Raw genomic sequence first — 25,045 nt, 5'->3', positions numbered from 1 at the left:
AAATATAAATGACTAAAAATTAGTGCGCTAAAATACATTTTGTGTTTTTCTCCTTCAGGTCCTCTTCGCCGTTTTTGACTCTGTCCAAGGCTTTGTCATCATCACTGTCCATTGTGCTATGCGCCGAGAGGTGAGTTTGACTTCTTGTCTGCTGATGAAGCCCTGTGTTGTGATTTTGTTCCAAATAATAATGGTTCGTGAGATATAATGGGTCATATCATCCCGATTCTCCATCCTTTCTCTAGTCAGTCGTAGGCTGTGACAAAACCTGAGCTAATCAGTTGAGGGTGCAGGGCTTGCTTAGGATGGATTCACGCCTTGTGTTGCTGCACCTTTTTCTCATAATGCAGCATGATAGCGAACTATTGTCTGACTGATCCAAGTATGCTTTAAAGAGCTTACGAGATGCTGTACAGAATAAGACGATAAGTCCCCAACTAACAGCCTGCAGCGTTTTTTTAGCCAGAGGCTTTGCTCTTCCCCCAAGGATCCTGCATGTTCTACTCATTATGCACATGCAAGTTTCCGTGCCCTTGAGACAGACGTAAATACTCAGACAAGCACACCAGTTGCAATTAATGGCTGTACTATGTACTTTTTAATACATTTTGGTATGTAAACTGTTGCTGACGCTAGCACACGCAACAGTAGCAGCTGAGTTAAGTAAACGCACAGGTTCGTCGTTCACTGCAAGAGATCGTGAGTGAACCTGATGCACTGCATGACATAAGTGAATATTCAAATGCTCCAAGCGCTTAATTGCATTTAGTCAATATCACAAAAGCGGCAGGAATCGGTGTATTGTAATTCCAGGAATTATTTATTGTAATAATGTATGAAAATCCTCCCAGCAAGAGACTGAGAGCAAATCCTTCTATAAGTGGTGCATCAGAGGAGTGGAGAGGGGAGAAAGAGAATGATGGAGGCTAATTAGGAAGTATTACATGGAAAAATATTGTACAAGACACTGTAAAGTGTGACTAAACATTTAATGTCTATATAAAGTATACACCTCTCTTTGGTTGCTTTTCAGTTCTCACTTTATTTTGTTTAAAAAAGTGATCAAAGATCAAAACCAAGAAGACATGTGAAAGGAAGTTGCAGTAAATTAACTTGCAAAAGTATTCCTTCCCCGAGCAGTCCATGTTAATCGTCTGCATTTTGGTTTGCAAAAATGGGAATCGCTCTGTTTTTGTAATTTAACCATCTCTGAAGAAGAAGGTGTATTTTAAAAAAAGCTGGAGCTGATGGCACGGTTCATACAGTAAGGTATGGGGCCAATATAAAGATCACGTAACACTCCAGGTGAATTGGGTGAAGGCAAAAATGTAGAGTACGGCAAACCTTCAATCCTGCCAAGACATGTCTGTCCACCTTAACCAACGGGAAGGGAAAGAGAGCATTATTGTGAGAGTCGGCCAAAAAGCCCACGGTAGGAGCATGAGCGATCCACAGCTAAGGTAGGTAGAACAGCAGGGACAGCTAATCTAAAACTGGAATGTGCTGCAGTTCATTACCGACACATACACACACATTATCCCACGGTGCACCAACAGAGAGCAGGCAACAGATGCCACAGAGGATGAACGTGATCATAAATAGAAGCGACAGACAAAAGGAAACAATGGAGCAAAAATGTTTGGCCATGCAGTATTAATCAGATGGGGATGCAATCCATTCCATTTGTAGTGGCACCAATATGCACAAACACGCGGCAATGTGGAGCGGCTCTATGAGAACGAACCTCCTGGATCACTTCTTCCCTCAAGGCTGTCTCGTTTCCACTCCCGAAAAGCTGGGATTTGACATCGTCAGCTTCAGGAAATGATGCTACGCCCCAGGAAGTAAGGAGGCCATCTATAAAACACGACCCGGCGCCACGGAAGGAATCTTGGGGGAGTTACTTTTGGGATTCATCTGATTGGAGCGTCTACTGGTGTAACCAAGTGTGTGTGTAAACATAAAGAAAGACAATATGACACCAGGAAAGCCCAGGGGTCGGGACATCCTTACTGTTCTGTTGGTTTTAATTAGAGCCACAGATCTCACCAGGCTCATATAGACCACTTTGAAGTGCTGCTCTGTGCTGTCTGTAGCACTCCACTATCTGTTTGACAATAAATAGGCTCAGCTTCTAGTGGCAGGATATTACTTTTTTTTTTTCCCCCTTTAATTTTGCCGTGTTAGCATACTTTACCGTTCGCCTTAGACCTGCTGTTGGATTTATAAAGCACAGAGGAAAAGCGTTTTGTGCCACTTCAAACCTTTTCACATTTTGCCACATTACAAAACACAAACTGCAATGTTTTAGAATAAGTGTATGCCAAAGATGGTGCATAATTCTGAATTGCAAGAAATATTATTCATAGGCTTTAAATTATTTTACAGCAAAAAATACAAGAAGTGTGCTATGCATTGGCTGAATACGTTTTATGTTTGTTAGATGAAATGTAAATTCTACTCCACTTCACATTGATGCCTTACTTTGTGTTGGACTATCACATAACCAGAAAGTACACTGAAACTTGTGGTTGTTGTGCGACCACTTTCAAAGGGGCATGAGTATTTTTACTCAAAACGTCATGGGACAAATGTCTTCACAACAGCTTCCTTGAGCTCCGTCTTTTAGCAAACAAATCAAAGTGCCTCCACTAACTTCTTCCCTTTGCATCATCTCCTCCTCCTCCCTCACCATTCCTTTCCCCTCCCTCTTTTCCTGTCTGTTTCCTCTTTCTCTCCGGCATCTCCTACTCGCTCCTTCCTGCTGTCCCCCTCCGCTCCCCCAACCCCCCCCCCCCAACCCGTAGGTGCAAGACGCTGTGCGTTGTCGAATGGGGGGATGTAAAGACGACAGCGAAAACTCCCCTGACTCCTGCAAGAACGGACAGGTGCAGATCATGGTGAATAGCATTCCATTTCATCCCACACTGCTGTTCATGCACCTCAGAGTATCGGGCTGCACTTCCTGCAAGCTTCAAATGCAATTTTAAGAAGCATGACTGCTAATAAAGAGATCATATTCATCCCTCGCTTCTGTTCCTCCATAACCGTGTTTACCTCTATAGGAATAATTTGCTATCTATCCGCTTTGTGTTTTTATTAATCTTCCAAATATTTTGCTTTCAAACATAAAGCTTTCCAAAACAGAAGACAAATCCATGCCTCTTTTGTAACCCTTCTAAAATAAAAACTCGCCATCATATTCTGCGCATCGATGCTTGTATTGCCATCATTTTTTTTTGTCTGTTGGTGAAAAGCTAAAAACCAATTACTTACACTCCTGTAATTATGTACTTTCAGACCACACACCTTAGCACTTTTTTGACTTTTAACCTTTGCTTTCTTTGTCTTTACGGAAAGAGAACAGAGCTCCAGTAAGGTTGTTGTATGTGTTCCAAATGTGCTTAATAATGTGATAAATCACCGAGAGTTGAGTGCCTTGCCAATGTCAGGACGGTCACACGGCACCTCGGAACAGCTTTTCCCTCACTTTTCCTTCCCTGCGTCCTCAGAGCCGTTTTGTCTTCAGCCTCTGTTTTCAAATAAAATATTTTCTGTAGATAAAATGTATTTAAATGAATACTCACACACAGCTTACTGCTGAATCATAGAAAGGGCAATAAATATATTTACCCGTTTGACGACGGCACGTATAGCCAGGACTTTGTGCAGCCTTTTTAAATTACCCGCACACACAACTGTTTTGTGAGAGACACATTACCCTTGGCGACATTTATTGTGATAGATAATTTATTGAGGCCAGCGCAAAGTTGTGTGAGCATCGAAATTACAGCGAGCGCTCACGCAGGTGCCCTTGCTACAGCGGAGAATGTCTTATTCGTACGTAAAACCTCTGACATTTGGAGTCGCTGTAAAGACGTTAACCTGTAGCTAAAAATTCTTGTAAAAGTAAAACGAAAGGCATCATTTGAATAGGTGAACTTTGATAGACGCTCAGCAGAACGGGCCGAAAATTTCTTTACGTTTTTCAGCTTAATGTTTTATGTGAAATACTTTTTTTTTTTTCCCCACTTTTCATCATCAGAAGGGCTCTTGTGGACAGCAGCACAGCTCTCGTCAGAGCACACCCCTGTGTTTGTCTGGCTGTCACCAGCAGCTGCCGACACCGACGTGCCACCACACAAGCCAGCAAGCCTGTTACCATGATCTGCCTAACAGCAGCCGCAACTGTGTGCTGAACCACGGCCACACACATGAGCACACCCCACTGCTCAACAATACCCACAACCACACCCCCAATCACATCAACAGTCGATCAGTACGTCATCAGTAGAAAAGAATCGGAAAGCAAAGTTCCTAGTAATTAGGATGTCTTGGGTGTCTAGAGGAAAAGGTGCAATGTGTAAAATTTTATTCCACCATAAATATATGTGGACATTAAAGGAATAGTTTAGCCTTTGTTTAGCATAATTATGTTTGAAGGTTTGTGGGTAGTACTAATTTAAGTAAGTACACACTAAAGGAAATATCTCAGCACACTGAACAGTGTTGTAATGGGATGATACTGAAACAATTAGCAGGGTGGTTTGAATGTAGGGTTGTGACACTTCATAGTAATTTGAATGGATGTTTAAAAAAAGCTAAACGATCTTCACTAATTTACCTCTGATAGCAGAAGAGCTATTTAAAATTGTTTCAAAAAAAAATTCTGATATGTTACTCTGATATGCTAAGCTATAAAACAACAAAAAAATGAACACAAAAAGGCATTTAATCTATATTTTTTTTACTTTTAGCTTCATCCTAACATGCTTTTGTCAAAGATCTTTAATCTTTGAAATATCAGTTCCCGTTCAACCTCTGTGTAATAATAGTGACATGGAAACATCTTGCTTTGCCAATTTCTACAATTATGTACCACAAAAGGCAATTTCAGCTTTACCCACTTATGTTTAGATGAAAGTGAACTACTTAATACCCATGTGTTTAAAACATTGCTTTAGGTCAGCATAGCCTGTAAGTCTTTAAATATCACCATCATTCATGGAGAAAATAATCCTAAAAAACACTGACATTTCACTTTAATACATGCGTCTCTGAAAATATATACAATTAAAATGTGCTGCAAACTATTTTTTTTGCTTATTCCTGTTTGATCAAGTTATGAAGTAAGAACAATTAATTTAACTTAAAGCTGCTTTTTGTGGGGCGATATTACTATTAATTTTAGCAATATCACCCCATTTCCTGACAAAAGACTGAGAATACCGTAGAAAACTGTCACCTCTTGACTAACCTTGATGACCTTGAGTCGTCAAGGTTAGTATGCAACATGCCCCTACCTATTTTGGGTAATTTCTAAAGAGAGTGGAATGAATACTGAGAAGAAATACTCAACAATATATACCAAAAACAAAAAATTAATAAATAAATATGCTAACTGATATGTAGCGCAAGCTAGGTAAAGGTACCTTGTTTTTTACATCAATAAAACCCCTTGTTGAGCCGGCGTGGCTGTTTATGCATGAGTAGAACTTTTCATTAAAGGTAGTGAAAATTATAAAACAATTGAGTCACTGCATTGAAGATCCAAAATTCTCCATCGAGCTTTTCAGTGTTTGGCTACAATTGGACCATTTACCGTAGCATCCAGATATGTTTTGAAGTCAGCAAAATATAACAGCTTCTTTTTTTTTCTTTTTTTTTTGTTCAATTGTTCAACTATTCCTTTGGCCAAATCAGGCTGTAGTTTCATCAATTTCACTTTTATTACATTTTGCACCTTTCAAGTGTGTGTAGGAATAGCTGTGAGTGTGTGTCTCTTGTTAAAAGGCTAAGCTAATAGTTAGAATTTCGTCTCAATCAAGAATGTTACACTTCCAATAATTTCCTTAAACTACAACTGGTGTCCTTCTTTTTATTAGGTTGAGCCAACATTGATGCCTCATGGTTAAAATAAATGTTTTTCTATTAGTTTGTGTAAAAGAAAAAGAATTGGATATAATTTCTGCATTCATGTTTCAGTCATTTGCAAATGGAGATGTGGGTTGCTTGCAGACTAAGAGCTTTTTTATGCTACTGGGGTGAGATGGGACACATTTACTCCTTCTCCCTTTCAGTTTCCGTCTACACCTTTTGCATTCTCTCTCCCTCTGTGGCATGCCCAAACTGTCTAAAACCTGTAGTTTACTATCCAAATAAAGGCTTTTGTAAGTGAAACCCACAGAGTATAGGAGGGGTGTCTGTGCGGAGAGAAAGGGCCACTGCAGCTGAATTGTAATGAGCTTCACTTTCTAAACTTTACTAAAAAGTGAGCGGTGGCTGCTTTGGAAATAACAGCTTTTTTTCCTCCGTTTCTTTACTCTGAGGAGCACCACAGCTCTGAATTAGTCTAGTTAAACTCTGCCTGGAAATGAATGTCATTCCTCATTACGTCCACAACACTTTCTCTGCATAAACTCTACACATCAAGTCTGGATTGAACTTATTGCTGTCTTATTTCTTCTTTTTTTATTTATTTTGGAAGCATCTAAAAAAAGACAGGAAGAATTTGTATTTTTCCAATCTTTTTTTTCTGTCAAGTTGGGAGACTAAGTTTTGCCTCAGCAGGCACAGCAGATAATAGGTTAGCTTCTGTGTCAGTTTCTTTTTCCATTCGATGCTGGTGTGGTGACTGATGAATCGTACGGTAACATTAAGTATCAAGCAAAATTTCTTCGGGTTTTTCACTTCTGCTGTTTGTTCCTGGTTCCACTGCTGTGGCAGAATTTAGCATCACAGCCTATCAGCTTGCAGCATTGTCTCCTGCAAGTGGATTTTCTATTCTTTTAATCTGTTTTGTTTTTTTTGGGGGGGGGGTTGTTTAAAAAGGCTGTAAGCAAGCCCCTCATGAAGAAAATAAGAACTGAAATATTTAAATGAATGACCTAAGGCGACATCTTTTTGCTCTCGACACTAATCTGAGTCGCAAAGCCTCTCCACGGCAACGGATCATATCCTAGCATTAAAGCATTGAGATCCAATCACACTCATGCTAATGTTTCACTCACTCCTGCATTTCCTCTCGTGTTCCTTTCCTTTCCTCAGACGGATTTCGAGAAGGACGTGGACTTGGCTTGTCAGACAGGTGAGTCCTCCCCTCCATCTGCTCTTTTTATCTCCGTCTACCTGAAGCGGGTGTAGCATTGCAGGCAGTTGCGTCCTTAGCTTGCTGATGAAACGGCAACACTTGATACGCCACGTCTCCACATGGTTGTGTTCAAATTACTATGCCTTATCAATCACACCGACTGTGCCCAATAAGTGCTCAGCGAGCATATGTTTGGATGGGACTGTGTTTAATTGTGCATGATAATAACACTCCTCGGTGTGCTCAGACCTGTTTCACTCGTTAGCTGACAATGGTCTTGTGTGGCTGTTTGGGTGTGTTACAGATGCACCGCGGTCTAGTGTGTGTTGTGCTTTGATGTATTAACGTAGTCACTTTCCCCCCCGCTATCCTTGCAGAGAGAGGACACCCATGTAAGTTTCGCACCCGACTAACGTCTAACATTGCCTGGTCTGTTCTAGACTTCAAACATTCCTATAGAAGAATCCAGGTTGAACCCTTGTGGAGGTTTTTTTTTTGTTTTTTTTTAATTATACACCGCTTTAAGGTGTTTCATTTTCATACGTAGTAGAAAAAAGATCAACTTAACACATTACTTCTTAGCGGAACTCTTAAACATTCAGTTTTTTTTTCTTCTAATGACCTATTACATAATGGCAATGCAAGATATTAAGTTGAATTATTTTCAGAACATAATTCTAGCAGATGGTAGACTATATAATTCAGAGTACTTTGAGAAATGTTAAAGTTGGATCTTGTTCTAATCAGCAGACACAACATACACCCTTTAATGTGGATGTTTTTATTGAAGGACTTATGCATATTAGTGGGGGTGGAGGGAGAGGGGGGTATGAGTGAGACATAGGAAGTTATTTAAAAGAAAACTATTTTCTTCACCTTGTCGGGATGTATTTGCTGTTCAGTTAGGCTGTGAGAGCAACACTTTCAGCAGATAACAAGAAGGCTTCTTGTAGTAAAAGTTTCAGTTCAAACATTCAGATCTTAGTTGTCAGTGCTGTTTTAAATCCAAGTTTAACTAGTTCAAATTCATAAAATGGTATGTTTTACAGCGATTAGTAGTGTGATTTCCCTTTTACTCTTGCCATAAATAAATGTTACCACTTACTGAAGAGAGGCTAGAGGAACTCCTTAATGTTTTTATGTTGTCTTGTGTTATAGCTTTCCAAAACAAATTATAATCTATTAAAAAATGTATTATCAGTAAAAGTCAAAGGAAAGCCTGGCCAAAAATTGCAGCATATCTTTCTTTCAGAACAGTGGTTATGTGATCTAAGTGAAATGCTAAGTCTTAAATCACAGTACTTTATCAACATAGACTGTCATTTGGTTTTACTGTATGTATTATTTTGCTCACAAAATTATGCCACATTACCACAATAAAAGCCGGATTGTGTTTTTATTCCATTAGTGTTTTAAATAAATGCATTTCATAATGGAATAAAGAGTTAGGAAACTGACACGTAGAACTTCAAGGTAAATGAAAAAGCCATTTATTCTCCCGGCATGCATTGAAATGAAACTTTTCTTCTCTCAAACTGATTTAGAGACAAAAATCCCATTCAAACAAAATGCCATGTTTTTTTTATATAGTAAAAACTGAATGCTGCTAAAACCATCTAGAGATCTCTGAGGTTAAGAATCAAACAAGACATGATTTTAGCCAGAGTTTGTGGATAAACAGGTTTCCCCATTTTTTGTTTCCAGTGATTTAAAAGCTTAACAAATCACAAACTTTAATCAATGTAGATTATAACAGTCATGGTTGGAGTAGAGATGCTTTTGTAAGCTGGTGGTATAACGTTAAAATAGTCCTAATACCAAACAAGTTGTTTTTGACAAATGAAAGTAAAGGTTTAATAAATCTCAAGACATTTATTTAGTGTATTATCTTGTTCAGGTTTCACTAGTCTAGGCATGTTAAATTTTGAACTAGTCAATCAAATGAATGATCAGTCCAGATCCTTTAGCTTGGTATTAATAAGTAGCTGTAAAGCAGACATCAACATTAGCTTTGTTAGCAGACAAATGGCATTGTCAAATTGCTCAAAATCTTTCAGATTTTTTTTGTAACTCTATCACTATTTGCTTTGTCTACCAAATATACTCCCACAAAAGTAATGGAGACTTATTCAATGCTCTTCTAATTGAGTACTGTTGGAGACTGATGAGTCATCCTCGTTAGCAAAGGCATCCGTTGTTATTTAACAAAAGTAAAACATCGACTGGATAGTGCTTCATTACACAGATTTTACTTTGATGAAAAGACTTGGAAGTTGTCCGTTGGTCTAAAGATGGCTTAATTTATTTATTTATTTCTGAAAGTCTACATTTGTATTTTTTTATACTGAAACTGTTTGAAGCTATTTTGCAGGTATTTCACGTATCTTTGTAATTATGGTCGTACTTTGCAACAGAACACCTGAAAGGGAACTGGATTCTTCTATACTTCCTTCTCTCGGTTTCTTTATTTGACAAAACTGTCAGACAGATCTGATTTTCCAAAAATGCTTAGACGTCTGTCCGAATGTTTCTCGTCATTATAGTAAAATAATAAATCTGAGTTTAATCCGCAAGCCAGCGTGCATGTTGCTATACTCATTCACATGAAATGAGAGCTTCAGTCTTTGAGTCTGACATTTGATTAAAGTTGTGCAGTAAAGGCAGAAATGTGTTTGGCCAATTGGGTTCTCCAAGTCATTTATATTCTCTATGACTTATATATATATATGTGTGTAGATGAAGGTGAGCATGGTCTCCAGCATGACTGTCTTGATTTATGTTTAATATTTGCTGCCGGACTGATGCTAGTTGTGAATATGACATTTGTGGACGCATGTCTCTACAAAACTTTCCATAGCAAAAACAATGTTTTAACAATGTGTTTTTTGTTTTTCTTCTAGCAGGTGTTGGTCACCTAAATCTTTACACATTTTTACCCTAAACAAGTGATTTTAAAGTGATATGTGAAGTAGTCGTATTGCCAAAACTATGTCCTCTCTTTCCACTGGAGAGGCCAGTTTTAGGACTCCCAATTTCTGCATGCTGTTTATGCTGTAGAATGATTTCCTTTATTTTAGCAAACATTTTATGAAATGGTTTAGAAAGGCTAGATATTTTTCAAGTACCCAAACATACTTTAAGATGTTTTCAAAACTGTTTGACAATCGTTGAAGTACATCTGATGCTCTAAGCTTATAGCATGCTTACGCACTATTCGGTGAAAAGTAACAGGGATAAATCTGATCTTGATTGTTTAACTCGGTTCAAAATGTAAAGTGAAACATTCTTTCAGGAAAGCAGTTTTACTCATTTGTTTCATTTTTCATTAGACCAGATATATAATTTCCTTTCTATTTAATATTCACTCACTTTCTAATACATTTTCTTTTTCCCAAATTCAACCTGTACCGACAAACCATTCAACTCTGCTTGTGCTTTTTGTCTAACTTTCTGACAGTCTTCCTGACTTCCTCTGCCCCCTCCCCTCTTTCTTCCTTCAGTCATTTTCAAAGAGGTCAACACCTGTAACCCAGCCACCATCACTGGAACCCTGTCACGAATCTCCCTGGATGATGAGGATGATCCAAAGCTTGCAGCACATCAAGAAGGGGGAGTAGGGGTCAATTTCAGTTCCCTTCCTGGAAACATCCCACCTCCAAACCTCATTGTACAGGTACCGGGTTGAATTGGAGGCTTATTTGGTGTTTATTTCATAAGAGGGAGAAAATGTTTAACTTCCCTGCTATTTAATACTTCAGAAACATGTCGAAATTTTAAAGTAATGATATAACTTTCAGGAGATAATAGCTTACTTTAAATGGAACTTTTTTTTTTCCCCCCCATCAGGTTCCAACATTAGGACTTAATGAGCTCAGTGAGACGCCTCTTAAGAAGGAGGTAAACTTGGACCAGCAGAGACAACAGGGGCAGCCACGCACCACCGCTCCGATCTACTTGTGCACCGAGAGCGGCCTGGGTTGGGCCCGGCCGCCCGCGTCCTCCAACAATTCCCAGGACGGAAGCGCAGGAAGTGGGGGGAGCGGCGGGGGTGGGAGTGGCGGAGGGGGGGAAGGAGACTACATGGTCTTGCCTCGTAGGACGGTCAGTCTCAAACCTCCCGCGCCCTCTTCGCAGGGAGGAGGCCTGGGACTTGGCGGCGAGGACAAGCCCCTCAATATCGCGGTGGAGGATCCTCCCTTCCCCCCTCCTCCCTCTCCGCTCACCCTCCACCCGGCAGAGAGCGAGGCCTATCCGGCAGATTTTGTGCCGTCCAGCGTCGGTGACATGAATATCACCATGAACCTAAACCGCTCCTACGGGACTATCAAAACCGTGCCCCATGGGCATGGCCACTTGATGGGCCAAGGTGGGCATGTGCACTCCCACGGAGGACACATGCACTCCCACGCGCATTCACTCCACCTAAAGCCAGGCCAGAGGCCATCAGTCAGACAGATTCTGACAGGGGGAACCACAGTGGAGAGAACCCGCACCCTCCCACGCAACCTAGGCAGCACCAATGCCAACACCAGCCTCTCAGCGGGATCCCTGGAGGTGAGTGAAGGGCTGTGAAAAATGGATGGCAGTAGCTTTAGAAATAGAGATAGCTTAGTTGTTCACAACTTTCAGTTGAGCTGACGTTTGACTGGTATAAATGTAGTGTGCTTCCCTAAGCGATGGCACAGTGAGGGATTGGAGTGGGAGAAAAAACTCTGCAAACACACTCTAATTATTTAGTAATATTCAGTCTGAACAAGTGTCTTTAGCAGTACAAGAAAGTTCAAATGACATTTGCTTTGGATATTTCTGTTGCAGAAAGTAATTCAAATATCAAGCATATATTTCTTCTAAACTTAACTGGTTACTCCCTCTACTCTTGAAGAGGATTAATTGATCATGTTGTTTACCTTTCAAATTTCAAGAGTGTTGTCTTCAAGCCAATCCATCTAATTGTTAAATAAGGCCGTCTCTAAAACACCTATTGAGTGTTTTTAGAACAATGCACTCCCTACATATTGTCACAATAACACTTCAGTGTTCCCGAGAACAAGTCTGGTCTAACAGATGCTATTATTTTCAGCTCAGTAGTATTTATTGCTGCCAACTGAGACAGCGAAATGAGTCATTCTCATATCGACAGACAGCTCCTTATTAGTTTACCATCTCCATGTGAGTGTGATGCTGTTTGTGTGCGACACCCCCTCCTGACCGTACAAGGTGGCACAGCAGATGGACTGAGGCAGGCAGGATCAGAGGAAATACCCTCCTGGCGAAAGTCTTCAGCCAACCCACAGGAACTACACATCCACCGCCATACATGCCGACTTATATAAAAAGCTACGCACACAGTAAAACGAAAGTATAATCACAAGGTTTATTACAATGACTTGCAAGGTTGATTAAAGACATGGGAACATCACCCGGGTTGCTGAAAATGTGACGATGCCTCGTTTGGAGCTCGACTACAAGTTGTATAATATCAAAAAAAGATTGCGCTCTCTGAAGGGCTGAATGCTTTTATGAAAACCATAAAAAGGACGAGAACAAGGAGTTGAATGTTGAAAAACCTGGTAAATCTAAATTGCAGCTATAATTTTGTCCTGATTATGCTTGATTTGAAGATGGATTAAAGAGTGTGCCTCTCGAGATTAAAAATCTAGTCATGTTTTGCTGTGCAACTTTAACATTGCAATAGAGAAATTACCCAAATCTACTTTTGGCTTTTATTCTGTTTTTTATTTATTTATTTATTTATTTATTTATTTATTTATTTATTTATTTATTTATTTATTTATTTATTTATTTATTTACGATTTCAACAGCACACACTAATTAAAGCTTACGATCTAAAAAGCATAAGATCACAGACTTATTTTTGCATATGCAATCAAGTCATAAACTTTGAATTTGCGTGAGTGGGTTTATAGCTGCTTCAGGTGTGTCCACATCAAAACATGCTATATACAGCTCAGGTATATGCATGTTGCATGCGTGTCATTGTTGTACAAAGGTAACTCAGTCATGGAATTGCTCTGTTCAAGGTAAGAGTCGGCGGGCTTTTATCTGCATTAACTGCACTGAAAGGTGAATTGAGAAGAAAGCGGAGATGGAGCTATCTCTTAGGCTCAGGTCTTTCCCTTTGTAATTCAAACGTGGGCAATTCCGGTCTTTTGGATGTTTTTAGATGCATCCTTGTGCCAACACACCCAGTTTTAGAAGCACAATTATCTCCATAGATGGTCACCAAATTCTGCATGAACCTGCTGACTACCTATTCAATGAAATCAGATGCTTTCCAGCTAAAATAAACCAAACAAACCTCCAAAACCTGCAGGACAAGCAGTCCCAGATGACAAGGATTTCGTGCATCTGTTGTAAATCAAAGAGTGCCATGACATCAGAAGACAAACAAATTGGGAATTGTTAAATGTACAGACTGAGGTGTTGTCTTGCATTCTAAGTACTAAAAAGTAAATTTAGATAGTTTAACTGTATATATCTCTAAGATTAAATTGCTTTATATTTTAAGTCAAAGGCGAGGAATCCTGAAACTGTATTGAACATGTTTTAGATGTTTCCCCACCAACGCACTGGATTCCAATAGAGGAATTTCCTCCTCAGCCTGTCACCAAGTTCTGCATGTACCTCACAATCAGAGAGTCTTTAAAATCAGTTGTGTTCAGGCAGAAATCATATCTGAAACGTCCAGGACCTCCTTGAAAACTAGAATTGCCCACCTCTGTTCTAAATCCATGCCTGCCATAGCATCAGTTCAGCAGCGCTGGCCTTTTGGAGAAATGAACACAGCTTTTAACTAACTGTGGAGAGCTGTCCCTCTCTGGGCCAAAATGCAAATCTGGCAGACGGCGGGAGCCAGATAGGAAGTAAGAGATGGAATGCAATTCAATGCAATGTGGAGCCCAGATGAGCTGGAAATGTCTGCTACTGTTAATTTGCCAGTTTGTGTGCCACTTGGTAAAGCTTTGAAGGCACTTAGTGAGCTAAGAAGAGTATACATGTGATAAAGAGATGAAACCCATTTCCCACACATTTCTGCAGTTTTAATGACGACCCCTAACAAATTCTTAAGGCTTTTGCTACAGCTATAATTACTCGAATAAAAAAAAAGATTCCATTCAACTGACTGCTAATCTCAGTCAGTTGAAATAATTTGTTCCTTGTTTCACATTTGTAAAAATCCGTACCACGTTGGGCAACCAGTACTAGGTTTTCTCTTTTCGAACCGTGGCACAGAAGGGTCCACAAAGAGATAGAGATCACGAAAGTTCAGGGTAGTCATTGATGCTGTCTTCTCTCCCCCTGCCCCCTCCTCTTCCAGAGGAAGAGAGTACGGTACTCTGAGCTGGACTTTGAGGTAAGATCTCAAACCTCATCCACTGTCATAAGCCTGTCTCTGCTTTCTTGTGCTTCTGCCAGGACCTAAGTAACACATAGAGGAGCAAAAAGCATTGCTTAACCCCCACCCCCTACCTTTCCAACCTTGTCTCCCTTGCACTTGGAGAAATTTGTTCTTTCAGAGCTGTCTTACCCAGTATGCTGTTTCTACAACAATGGCCCCAAACTGTTGGTCTGACATTTTATGCAAGAGGAAAAGATAAATAAAAAAATGAAAGACTTATGAAACTAATTTAGGAAAATGCCTCATGCCTCCGTGGGGTCCTGGTTGAAGAAACAGCTGCTTAGACTGCTTTATTTGTCTGGACTAGCACTAGTGACTCCTGGGTCACAGCTACACTGTTTGACTAAAGTTGAGTTTGCTGGTTATATCTGTGGGTATATGGTGGTTCGGCAGTGTATGTGCTTAAATGTTTTTTTTGTTTGTTTGGTTTTTTTTGTAACAAGGACCTTGCTGTCCTGTGAAACTCCAGTCCCTCTAATGTTCTCCACATACAACTCTTATTTTTTTTGTAAATACCACATCTTTCTCTTGCTGTTGTTAAACCTTAACATGCACCTACAACCTCAGAGGAATACAGCTCCCTCCATACTTATTGGCACATCTGGTAAGAAGAGTGGAGAACACAAAAGCCCAAAGAATAATTTATGTATGGTTGCAGTATTCTACTCTTGATAAGACAGTTTAAAGTTTTTATTCTTTAATTTGAAAAATGTTCTGTGTTCATTTTTGCTTACGACTATAAAAGATGGGATCTTTTTTTTTTGCCTGAACTTTTTTTTCTGTTTATTGGACCATATACAGTACAGTAAAGTATCATAATGATCCATTGTCAGTTTATTAGAAAGGAATCAAGTATTGATATGTACATTACTGATATTGATTTATGTATTTATATTTGAAGGAGTTACTTTCTCTACCATACAGTGGGCATAACGGGGCTTTTCCTCGTATCCTTCTATTTTTTTTCCACACCAAAACCACTTGAACTGTTTGTTGCCTAGACTCTCCAGTTAAAGCCTTGGAAGATAATAAGACAGAAGGCAAATTACTGACTTCTTTAAAAAACACAGCTAGCATGTTGTCACAAAGGTTCTTAGGGAGACTAAATGACTCTCAGATGCTACTCCTTGCAGCAGCTCGCTAACAAGTTTTGGAGATTGTATTGCCTCCCTTATTATCCTGCTTTTGTGGAGAGAGAAAAACCAGGAACTTCAATCCTATTTATACTTTATGAAAACAGAAAGTTATGGAATACTATTTACAAGCTTCTTTTTAAAAAAAGTAACCATTTCGTTTTTACCAATGGTTGAACACGCATGTCTTAATCAAATGGCATATTGTTTAATCATTCCCATTTTATTAAAAATTGCCCAGACTAAAAGTTGAATTTTATAATTTTTTTTTTTACTCAAAGCAATTTCTTACACTTCTTTGCCATGAAAGCCAGTAAAAGTGGAGGGCACTATATTCTTTTCATGGAGGATATAACTGATGAAAATAACTCGCCCAATCTTCTGTGGAGCCCAATTGTTTGAGTTCAAAATCGGCTATTTTTCTATTTCTTATTCATACTTTGTGAATGGGGGTGGTATACAAGATATTTTACACTTTCACTGGATTTCATGTCTTAAAAATTAAACGGCTTAAACTGCCCTCAATGAACAATTCTTGATATACTTTTGCACTAATAGATTCAAATATTTACATTATGGATAAGGCACTAATTTACACATTGACACTTTCTTTGTATTGCATTGTGTGCATTTAAGGATCATATGTCGTATATTTTGCCCACAGTAGTATCTTCACTACAAGTTGTAATTTAACATCAAACAAAACAAAAGAGGACATCATAGGGAGGCACCAGCAACCAGAAATGAGCACGGATGATGGTGGCTGTTCTCTCACGTAACTGTAGCCAGTATTAGTCTTATGCATAATTGGTTGGTTTGGTGGGTTGTGCAGGCATTTTGCCCCCGTGTCACTTTCAAACTCATAAAAGTGCTTCAATGATTAGCTACTACCCGGTCAATTCAAGACTACTTATTAACACACACTGACAAATGCACTGTCAGTGAATTAGAGTTCTGGATTTATTTGTCTTTGAGACGGACATATTAATGAGACAATTTTGACAAGTGTTTCTGGAGAGGATCAGGCTGAATGTTTGCAGCACTGCATTGCAGTGGAATAAATTCCTGTCTATTTGAGACTTTTAGTGACTCTGACAAAATCTGGAATTAACAGGACCCCCTTTTTAGCTGGCACCAATCTGAATTAATGCCGTTTTTTTTTTGTCAGTCGCTCTAACCCGATTTTCGACTTAAAGGACTCTTCTGCAACAATCCCAGTTGCCAAATTCTAAGAGTGCTGAAGTGGATGACAGATGAGCATGAGTCAGCAATCGATCGGGCTGTCAGTGTCCCTCTCTAAATCCCCCTTTTCATGGCTGGCATCGCTGCAGTCCCAATGCCTTCTTCACACGTCCCCCTGCCTGTTCTTACATTAAACCCCTGTCATGCAACCTCCATTCTTTTTCGTTTTCATCCTTTCTTTTATTTGTTCCTATTTGCTTCATTTTTGCTGTCCCTTCCTTTCTTCCCTTCCAGAAAGTGATGCACACTCGCAAAAGACATTCTGAGCTGTACCATGAGCTCAACCACTCGTCCAAGTTCCACACCATAGACAGGTATAACAGGGACCCAGCCATGTCCACATTCAAGGTAAGACTATTGTCCAGAAGCCAGATGGAAACCTAAATGCACCCTCACTGCCAGTTACACGTCCTCGCAACTAGGCATGGGTCGGTATGAGATTCTCAGCATGATCACCATGAGTAAAAGTAAATAAATAAAAATGTATTTGACAACAATAATGTTAGCACATTTTTGTAGGCGGTCTTGTTTGACCATGTAAAATATCTGAGGTCATGAAATACATTTAATGTTAGACAAGTACAAGCTGAGCAAAAGTGAGATTTTTTTTTAAAATTATGATTACATCTAAATATGTAAAATAAAAAAGTCAGCCCATTCATAATATCTTTTGTATTTGGAAAAAGTTCAGTTTATTCATTTTAATATTTCCAGCTAACCTAAAACAAGAGACATTTGGTCTGATTTAATCTCATACAATGAGACAAAAAATTATTTTGTACGTAAATATCTGGTTTCAACAGTAAAATCATTGTTGACACAAAGCCCTGTCACACATTTGCCACAAAACATGATGACAGATATTTTTTGGAAGGCATACATACAGCTAAAACAAACCCAGCATTTAGAACAAAATCTTCAGACCAACAGTCAAGCGTGGTGTGATGGTCCCAAACTGCTTTGGTGTTTCTGGATCTGGACAACTTATTCTCCTGAAAAAGAATACCAAGCAGTCAGTTTGTAAGCTTAATCTCAAATGTAGCAGGATTGCGTACCAAACCATAAAGACATCTGCAAAACCACCTCTTAAAGCAAAATGGAGACTATGGAGTGACCTCGTAAAATAATCCTGCTCTACATCATGTGAAATGTTCTGCCTTCACCTTAAATAAGTCACTCATGCATGAATACTCTCCAATATTCCTTTTTTTAAAAACAATTTTGCAAAGAAGTTTGGGCCGAAAATCTTCAAAAGCAATGTAAAAGTCTACCTGTTATTCCAATCGTTTGATGAATGTTGTTGTTGCCAGGGGTAGTCCAACTAGTTATTAGACATAACTAGTGCCTAGTTACATAACTAGTTATTTCACATATAGCTCTTTCCCCCTAATGAATGAGATCATTATTTGAAGACGGCATTCTTATTTTCTGAGGTTGTTTTTGGCTGATACTAAAAGTGTGTTAGAGTAGAAACATTTAAATGATACCAAAAAGTTTTTGTTGCAAACATACAGCTGGTTGCTTATGAGATATGCTGCTCGTTGCGTTTGCGTTTCCACACTTTGACCGTTTTGCCCTTCGGAAACATTTCCAGACTATAAAACTGGTTTTCCTTCTAAGCAAACGAAGGTTTTCGTCTTCTTTCAGGCAGCTGACCAACAGTGTCCATGGAAACAGTATGACAAATAGTTTTAAACCAGTAAAGTTTTTAAAACCTTGACATGCCCTGCTAACTGCAACCGACCCATGTCTGTTAAAAAACCCACAAATTCCCCTTCTTTCACATGTGGACTTAACAATAAAGAGCAAATAATGATCACAAATGTACTTTCATGCATGAGTGAGCACAATGTGTTGCATATTTGCATGGTTGTGACTCTACAGCTCTTGCTATATTCATACATATTCCAAACTGGTCTTCTAGTAATTTACAAACATGAGCTACTTATGAAAACATCTGTATCCACTCTTGGTTTAAAAATCCTATATAGGAGCAGGCAGAGTAACGCAAGCGGTGCCTAGTTTTTTGATACCATTCGATTCATTAACTCTTGTTTTTAATGATACTAACCATGAAGAATTGACCAATAACCACCTGCAAATGTTTCTTCGGAGGCACATTCTGCTCCATCTTTCATACTGTACATTAATTTTACACCTGATATAATTGGCTTAAGCTCCATTCATTCTCACTTATGACTGGTGCCTTATTAAATTGCTATCAAAAGAGACGATCGCAGGAGCAGTCATCGGTGGGATAATCAATCATAGCTGGTTAATGAAATTCAAATTTTGCAATTCAAAAGCTAATAATTTGTCACTCGTACCAAACCAGCGCACTGTAACAAATTGTGCAAAAGTGACGCACATCTTCTTGTCACTACAACTTCTTTGTCACTTTTTATGTTGAACTTTTGTGTGTGTGTGTGTGTGTGTGTGTGTGTATGTCTTTTTCTTTGTTCTGTAATTTACTGTCCTTTGAAGTGTCTCCGATTGTGCTCTGGCGTACGTTCACCTTTTACGCTCGAGACACAGAAGCATCTTTGAATCATTAATACCCAATTAGCAGCAGACGAAACGGCCCCGGCTCGCTCTGCACTGACCTTCGGAGGGCCACTTTCATTAAGTTTTAAACACACGCCACCACTTCACTCTTCTGCCGAGCTGTAGCAGGGAGGAGCTGTGATGAGTTAGTGGGCCCCGCTACGGCGCAGCTTCCCCCTGACATCAGCGGCGTGCTGGTTCACATCGAATTCACACCAGCAGGAAGGGGACAGAGGCCGGTCTGACATCTCCCATATTTCCCATGTTACGTCGTGACACACACATGCTGTGCAAACGGACACACTTGCATGCAAATAGGATTCTCCTTTCCAATCCCTGAAATTTGCCTCCTTTATTCACTCATTTTCTCAGCGATTTGAACACAAATCTTCAGAAGAGTCTGCTGACTCACAAGTGAGTTCTGGCAAGTGAATATTTTATAGAAGAATTGAAAAAAATATTTATTTAGAAAAAGAGCAAAAACAACCAGCAAAAAAACCCTCAAACTTCAGGGTATTTTGTTGGAGTTTTCTGATTAGATCAACAGTTATGCAGAATTGAGAAGTCAAAGGGAAAGTGTGCCCCTCTTCAAAATGTTGACTGCAAATGAGACTTTTTATAGCTTTCTTCCAAAAATTGCCATCATCTTGTCACTCTTCCGTAAAGGCCAAATTTGAGAGCACAACTAACAGTTATCCTGTCAAGAAATTGTCTTACCTGAGCTTTGGATCCCTGCATGTCCAGCAGAGGTACCATAAGCCTCTTGGCTGCTTCTCTGATTGCTTCCCTTCTCGCCTCGCAGTTTAAGTGGATGGCCACGTGTTGGCCAAAAACGGAAAGAGACATTTTTCTAAGCTCTTTTCGTTCTTCGATGGCTGGATGAAAGGTTCTCTGTGAACCGTTTTAAAGTTTGGAGAATATTTTTGTAACTTAATGCTGATGTTTCTTCTTTTTTCTTCTCCTAACCCTCACCCCTGACATGTATGCTCTGTTCTGTGGTCTATATAATACTGTTTGTTTGCTAATGTTATCTTGAAAGGAAAAACAAAACAAAACTGAGGCTTCACAGAACAGCTACATTTATTCTGGGATTAAATAACACAGGTGGCGTTTGGGGATAGCTCAAGCGAAAACCATGCAATATAAAATCTCCCAAAAATACATTGAGGTTTGGGCAAATAAATAGGAAATGTTACATTTTGTGCAAGGCAATCTATATTTAAAGGTTCTCATCACCTGCCTTACAGCGTACTAATACCTCACGGTGAGTTTATGCTCAGATGGAAAATAAATCAGTTCAACTGCAAAATATTCACATTTAAGCCATTCAAGAGAAACTGCACTACATATTTTCTTTCCGGTATTGACACGAGGAGGTCTGAAGTTGTGAAATGAGAGGGCAATGTAGATCTGGCTTCTGCTTTCAAACCCATTATGTTAAAAATAAGTAGGCAGTCCACTTAAGTGTTAATAATTACATGGATAATGCTATCAGTGTCAGGCCTTTGACGGGTCCCAGCTTGAGCTCAGCTCTGCTGTTGTCAACATCTCACTTTGAGAGTCACCCCCAAACACGGACATGCTGACTATACAGTAATTATGGAGATAAGAGAGAGTGTGTGTGTGTGTATATGTGTGTTAGTGTGAATAAGTGCATTTTGAAACCCCCACTAATTACAGAATCTGCACGTGCGGCCATGTACATGTATCCATGTGTATTGGTTTTTTCTTTGTCTGTTTGTATGTTGAGATCTGAGTGGTGCACGACCACATGTCTGGGGCACATCGACTTCTCTTATCCATTAATGATAACATTAGTAATGAGAAAATCACTCCCATTGTAATGTGTTTGGTATTGTCTGTGATTTCTATAAAAAATCAAAGTAAAAAATGTAAAAGCAATTATAACTCTTTTTTTTTTCTTCCTTTTTTCTAAAGTTATCTTCTCATGAATGGACACTTAAAATACTGTCAAATTTAAAACTCGCTCCTGTCTTCTTATGGCTAATTGACTGTTTCTCCAAAGAACAAGCTCTGTTGCATATTTTAATGACAGCCTACTTGACAGATACAGACCAAACTACTAAAAAGACAACCATAGGTTTCCTCAACTTTCCTAATGGCGAGTCATCTAAAGTTTAACCATACCTCTAAAAAAAAGTTAATTTTTTTTTTTTACTTTTGCAGGTATCTTTCTCTCTCTCTCTCTCTACTTCTGTGATTAAAAGTGACAAAAAAAAGTCAACCTCCAGTAACCCCTTTAACCACCTCAACAGGTGCCCCCTCCCCCACCACCGAGGCACAACACAGAGCCATCGCTAGCACGCAGACCATCTCTTGTTTACAAAGAAAGTCAACGTAAGGCAAAGTAAAACCATTGTAACCTTCACCAACTAGAGCTCCACTTACTTTAACTAAAACGTAGCCATGAAACTGATGTACTACATGCAACTGTGTACATCTTGTAGTTTGCCAACGTTTGTGTGTTCTTATGGATTTCCACACTTGGTTTTACATTTTCTCCTATATATATATATATATATATATATATATATATATATATATATATATATATATATATATATATATATATATAATTTTTTTTTTTTTTAAGTTGTAGCTTAGTAGCTGTGACTCAGCCTGTCAAGCCTTAAACCTTTCCACCTCAGAGATTTGACTGGTATACTTTGCTTAAAGTTTATAAGGAAAAACATGTGAAGGCTAGCCAGTTCAAATAAATTGATTGGTTTCAATTAAGTGATGCAGTGTAAGAGATTGTGTCTGAATCTCAGCTTACTGCTTACAACTTACTACTACAGAGCGTTAATCTATGCAAAGTAAATAATTCCATCATTAGATTGAATATTCACAACTTGCAACATGTGTGAAAAAAAAAATACAATTATACAAAGTTGATGGAAGGAATAGCTCTGCAATGGCTCAATAAAGTGCTATCATATTACAATTTTAGATGAGTTAGGATAAACTAAGCAACTCTATTGACCTCTACTGATGAAAATTGAAAGTCAACGTTTTGGTCAACTGAAGTAAACACGGCTTAGTTATAATAAATGATTGCAAAAAGATGTATGTCCAAAGAAGTGATTTACCCTACTAAAAGTTAATCAGTGCCCGAGTTCCTTGTACACCAGCATCCATCCATTGTCTATACCAGAGGTGGGCAATCCTGGTCCTCGAGGGCCGGTGTCCTGCAACTCTTAGATGTCTCCTTGGTCCAACACACTTGAATCCAACAGATGAATCACTTCCTAAGTGCAGTCAGGTTCTCCAGAGTCCTGCTAATGATCTCATTATTTGACTCAGGTGTGTTGAAGTACAGACACATCTAAAAGTTGCAGCAGACCGGCCCTCGAGGCCGGGAGTTGCCCACCCCTGGTCTATACCCACTTATCTTTTCTGGAGATAAGCAACGCTACAGTCAGTCCATCACATAGCATATACACACACATGCATTGACAGGGCAATTTAGAGAGGACAGTTAACCCTACGGCAATGTTTTTTTTTTTTTTTATTTGTGGGTGGAAGAGAAAATACAGCAAACTCCATGTTGAAAGACCGCAGGCCAGAATTCCAGAAAAGTTAGAAGATCCTTTTTTGCTGCAAGGTAACGGTGCTACTAGCCGAGCCACCACACAGCTTTATTCACCACCGTTCTTCAGTAAAACGATATTTTGACAACTCAGATAGAGACATCTTCTTACAGATTTAATATGACTAGACTTGGTGTGTTTAAAAAAAAAATCTGATGAGATTAATAAGAATCATAACTAGCCCAATACGCAGATGAACTAAGCCGCTGCTTCTGGCCTCCAAACAAATTGGCACCTTTTATAAATGCTTGAAATTTACCACAGAGCAACTTGTAACATGTTGTTTGTTGAGAATAAGCATATTGTTACATTTGATCTGACAGTTACAGTGTAGATGAGATTAAAAAATATATTTTTTAAATTTTAAAAATGTTTTAAATTTTAATCTAAGATTTATAGCAATTTGCAAGTTTACTTTGTAAAGTGCAAAGAATAGTATTCAGTATTTAACTACTGCGTTGACGTAATTCCAGTCTGGTGCTATGTTATCTGATGTTCCGATTTTTGTGCTTGAGTTTGTTTGCAAAAAACATCTTGAAAAAGCAATAACCCATTATTAGTGATTTCTTTTAAGCCCATCAAATTAAACTTGGGCCAGTCTTCCAGATAACACTGACTCTATTTTTAAACACTGTTATTTGAGGGCCACCCCTGTCGAGGAGGTTAAGAACAACCAGTAAATTATGTACAATCAAATCGCGCAGCTGAAAGCTTGACAGTGTCTGTGGGAGACAGCATATTTACTTCAACATTATTTACTTTTAAATGTGTAACTCTGAAGAAATTATTTTTTTTTACAAATATTTACTGAATGTAACAACAAACGGTGGCAGACTACAGTTCTTCTTCATGTAGCATCTCATCTGCTCTACCTGTCGCAGTGTTTCCTCATTGTAAAGTGATTGTATTTGACTAGGTGTAATATTTTAGGTGTACATAGTGCTGTGGTAGTATTCCAGTTGAATGCGTCATTACCAAAACCCCACATGCTTCATGTTTTAAAACTCATGATAATTCCTCAATCCGTAGATATGCATTCAAAAAGTTGAACTTGTATAGTAATGATTCAACAGCAGAATTTTCCTCAAGTAATGAAATAAACATTTGTTTTTCGTTTCTCGTGTTTGTTTACATATTTATGTGACGGTCTTCGTCTTAATTATGACCGAGTCAAATTTCCAAATACCATAACTCTGTTACATATCTGTTCTGAAACAATAATCTATTCAAAAACCACTTTATAATCGCATCATAAGCCATAATATTCTGTCCATTGGGTTTTTTGTTAGAATAAAAGGCAGTAACAATTAGCACCTAATATGTATGCAAATGAAAGAAGGGAACAATTAGCAGGCACCCACAGAAGACCTGATCCTGTCATACAGATCAGATAAGATCTGTCGGTTGTGTTTAAGGGATGAGTGGATGTCAGAAACATGAGCAAGTTTTTACACCTTTTTACACAAATTTTTAAGGTAGTTCTCCTCGGTACGTGCGCCCAAAAAAAAAAAAAAAAAAAGAGTAATATCCTTACTCTAAAGTTTTTTTTTTTCTTTATTTCATTTTGCTTGTTTCACATTTCCATTACCATCTTTGGATCTCACTCTCTCACTTTTTCTCCTATGAACTCAACAATACCAGATGACTGGTCATGTCTGTGGTTGCCACCGACGCCACCAGAGGCTGTGATAAAACACAGAGAAATGATGGGGAAAAACATAAGAAGAGTTGACAATACAGTAAATAATATTTGTATGGCTCATTGTTAAAAATTATCTTTACATTAGACATAGCTGAAGTAAGTATATTGTCCTAAAAGAAATACTGTACTAATGTTGCCCTGCATCATACACCATCTACAGGCGTTGTTACAAACAGTTTCAGTTGCTCTTTTGTTTCTTATCACAAATGGTGGCTCACTCAAACCACCGCAGTAAGTCACCTCATTCAGCCATCTAAACATGGTAATGACTTGGTTTAATTCAACCCAAGGACCACAATGGCA

General features: G+C 38.8%; 1 protein-coding gene across 21 annotated transcripts in view; it reads left to right on the top strand.

The window, feature by feature from the left end:
• Positions 1–25,045, top strand: part of adgrb2 (adhesion G protein-coupled receptor B2) — a 280,363-nt gene that overhangs the window by 238,102 nt on the left and 17,216 nt on the right. For 7 of the 21 annotated variants that reach the window (XM_008421604.3, XM_017307460.2, XM_008421603.3 and 4 more), the window contains 9 exons: positions 59–130; positions 2,808–2,900; positions 4,046–4,279; positions 7,048–7,087; positions 7,468–7,482; positions 10,591–10,763; positions 10,937–11,644; positions 14,430–14,465; positions 17,120–17,233. In XM_008421604.3, coding sequence (XP_008419826.1) covers positions 59–130; positions 2,808–2,900; positions 4,046–4,279; positions 7,048–7,087; positions 7,468–7,482; positions 10,591–10,763; positions 10,937–11,644; positions 14,430–14,465; positions 17,120–17,233 — 1,485 coding nt within the window. Of the gene's footprint in view, positions 1–58; positions 131–2,807; positions 2,901–4,045; positions 4,280–7,047; positions 7,088–7,467; positions 7,483–10,590; positions 10,764–10,936; positions 11,645–14,429; positions 14,466–17,119; positions 17,234–21,705; positions 21,788–25,045 lie in introns of all 21 variants that reach the window. The other 14 variants (XM_081612614.1, XM_081612612.1, XM_081612613.1 and 11 more) reach the window with 11 other exon arrangements.

This window comes from Poecilia reticulata, chromosome 11 (assembly GCF_904066995.2).
Source record: "Poecilia reticulata chromosome 11, P_reticulata-male-v2, whole genome shotgun sequence".
Lineage (NCBI taxonomy): Eukaryota > Metazoa > Chordata > Actinopteri > Cyprinodontiformes > Poeciliidae > Poecilia > Poecilia reticulata.
The sequence above is the reverse complement of the archived record's forward strand: the minus strand, read 5'-3'. Positions and strand labels throughout refer to the sequence as shown.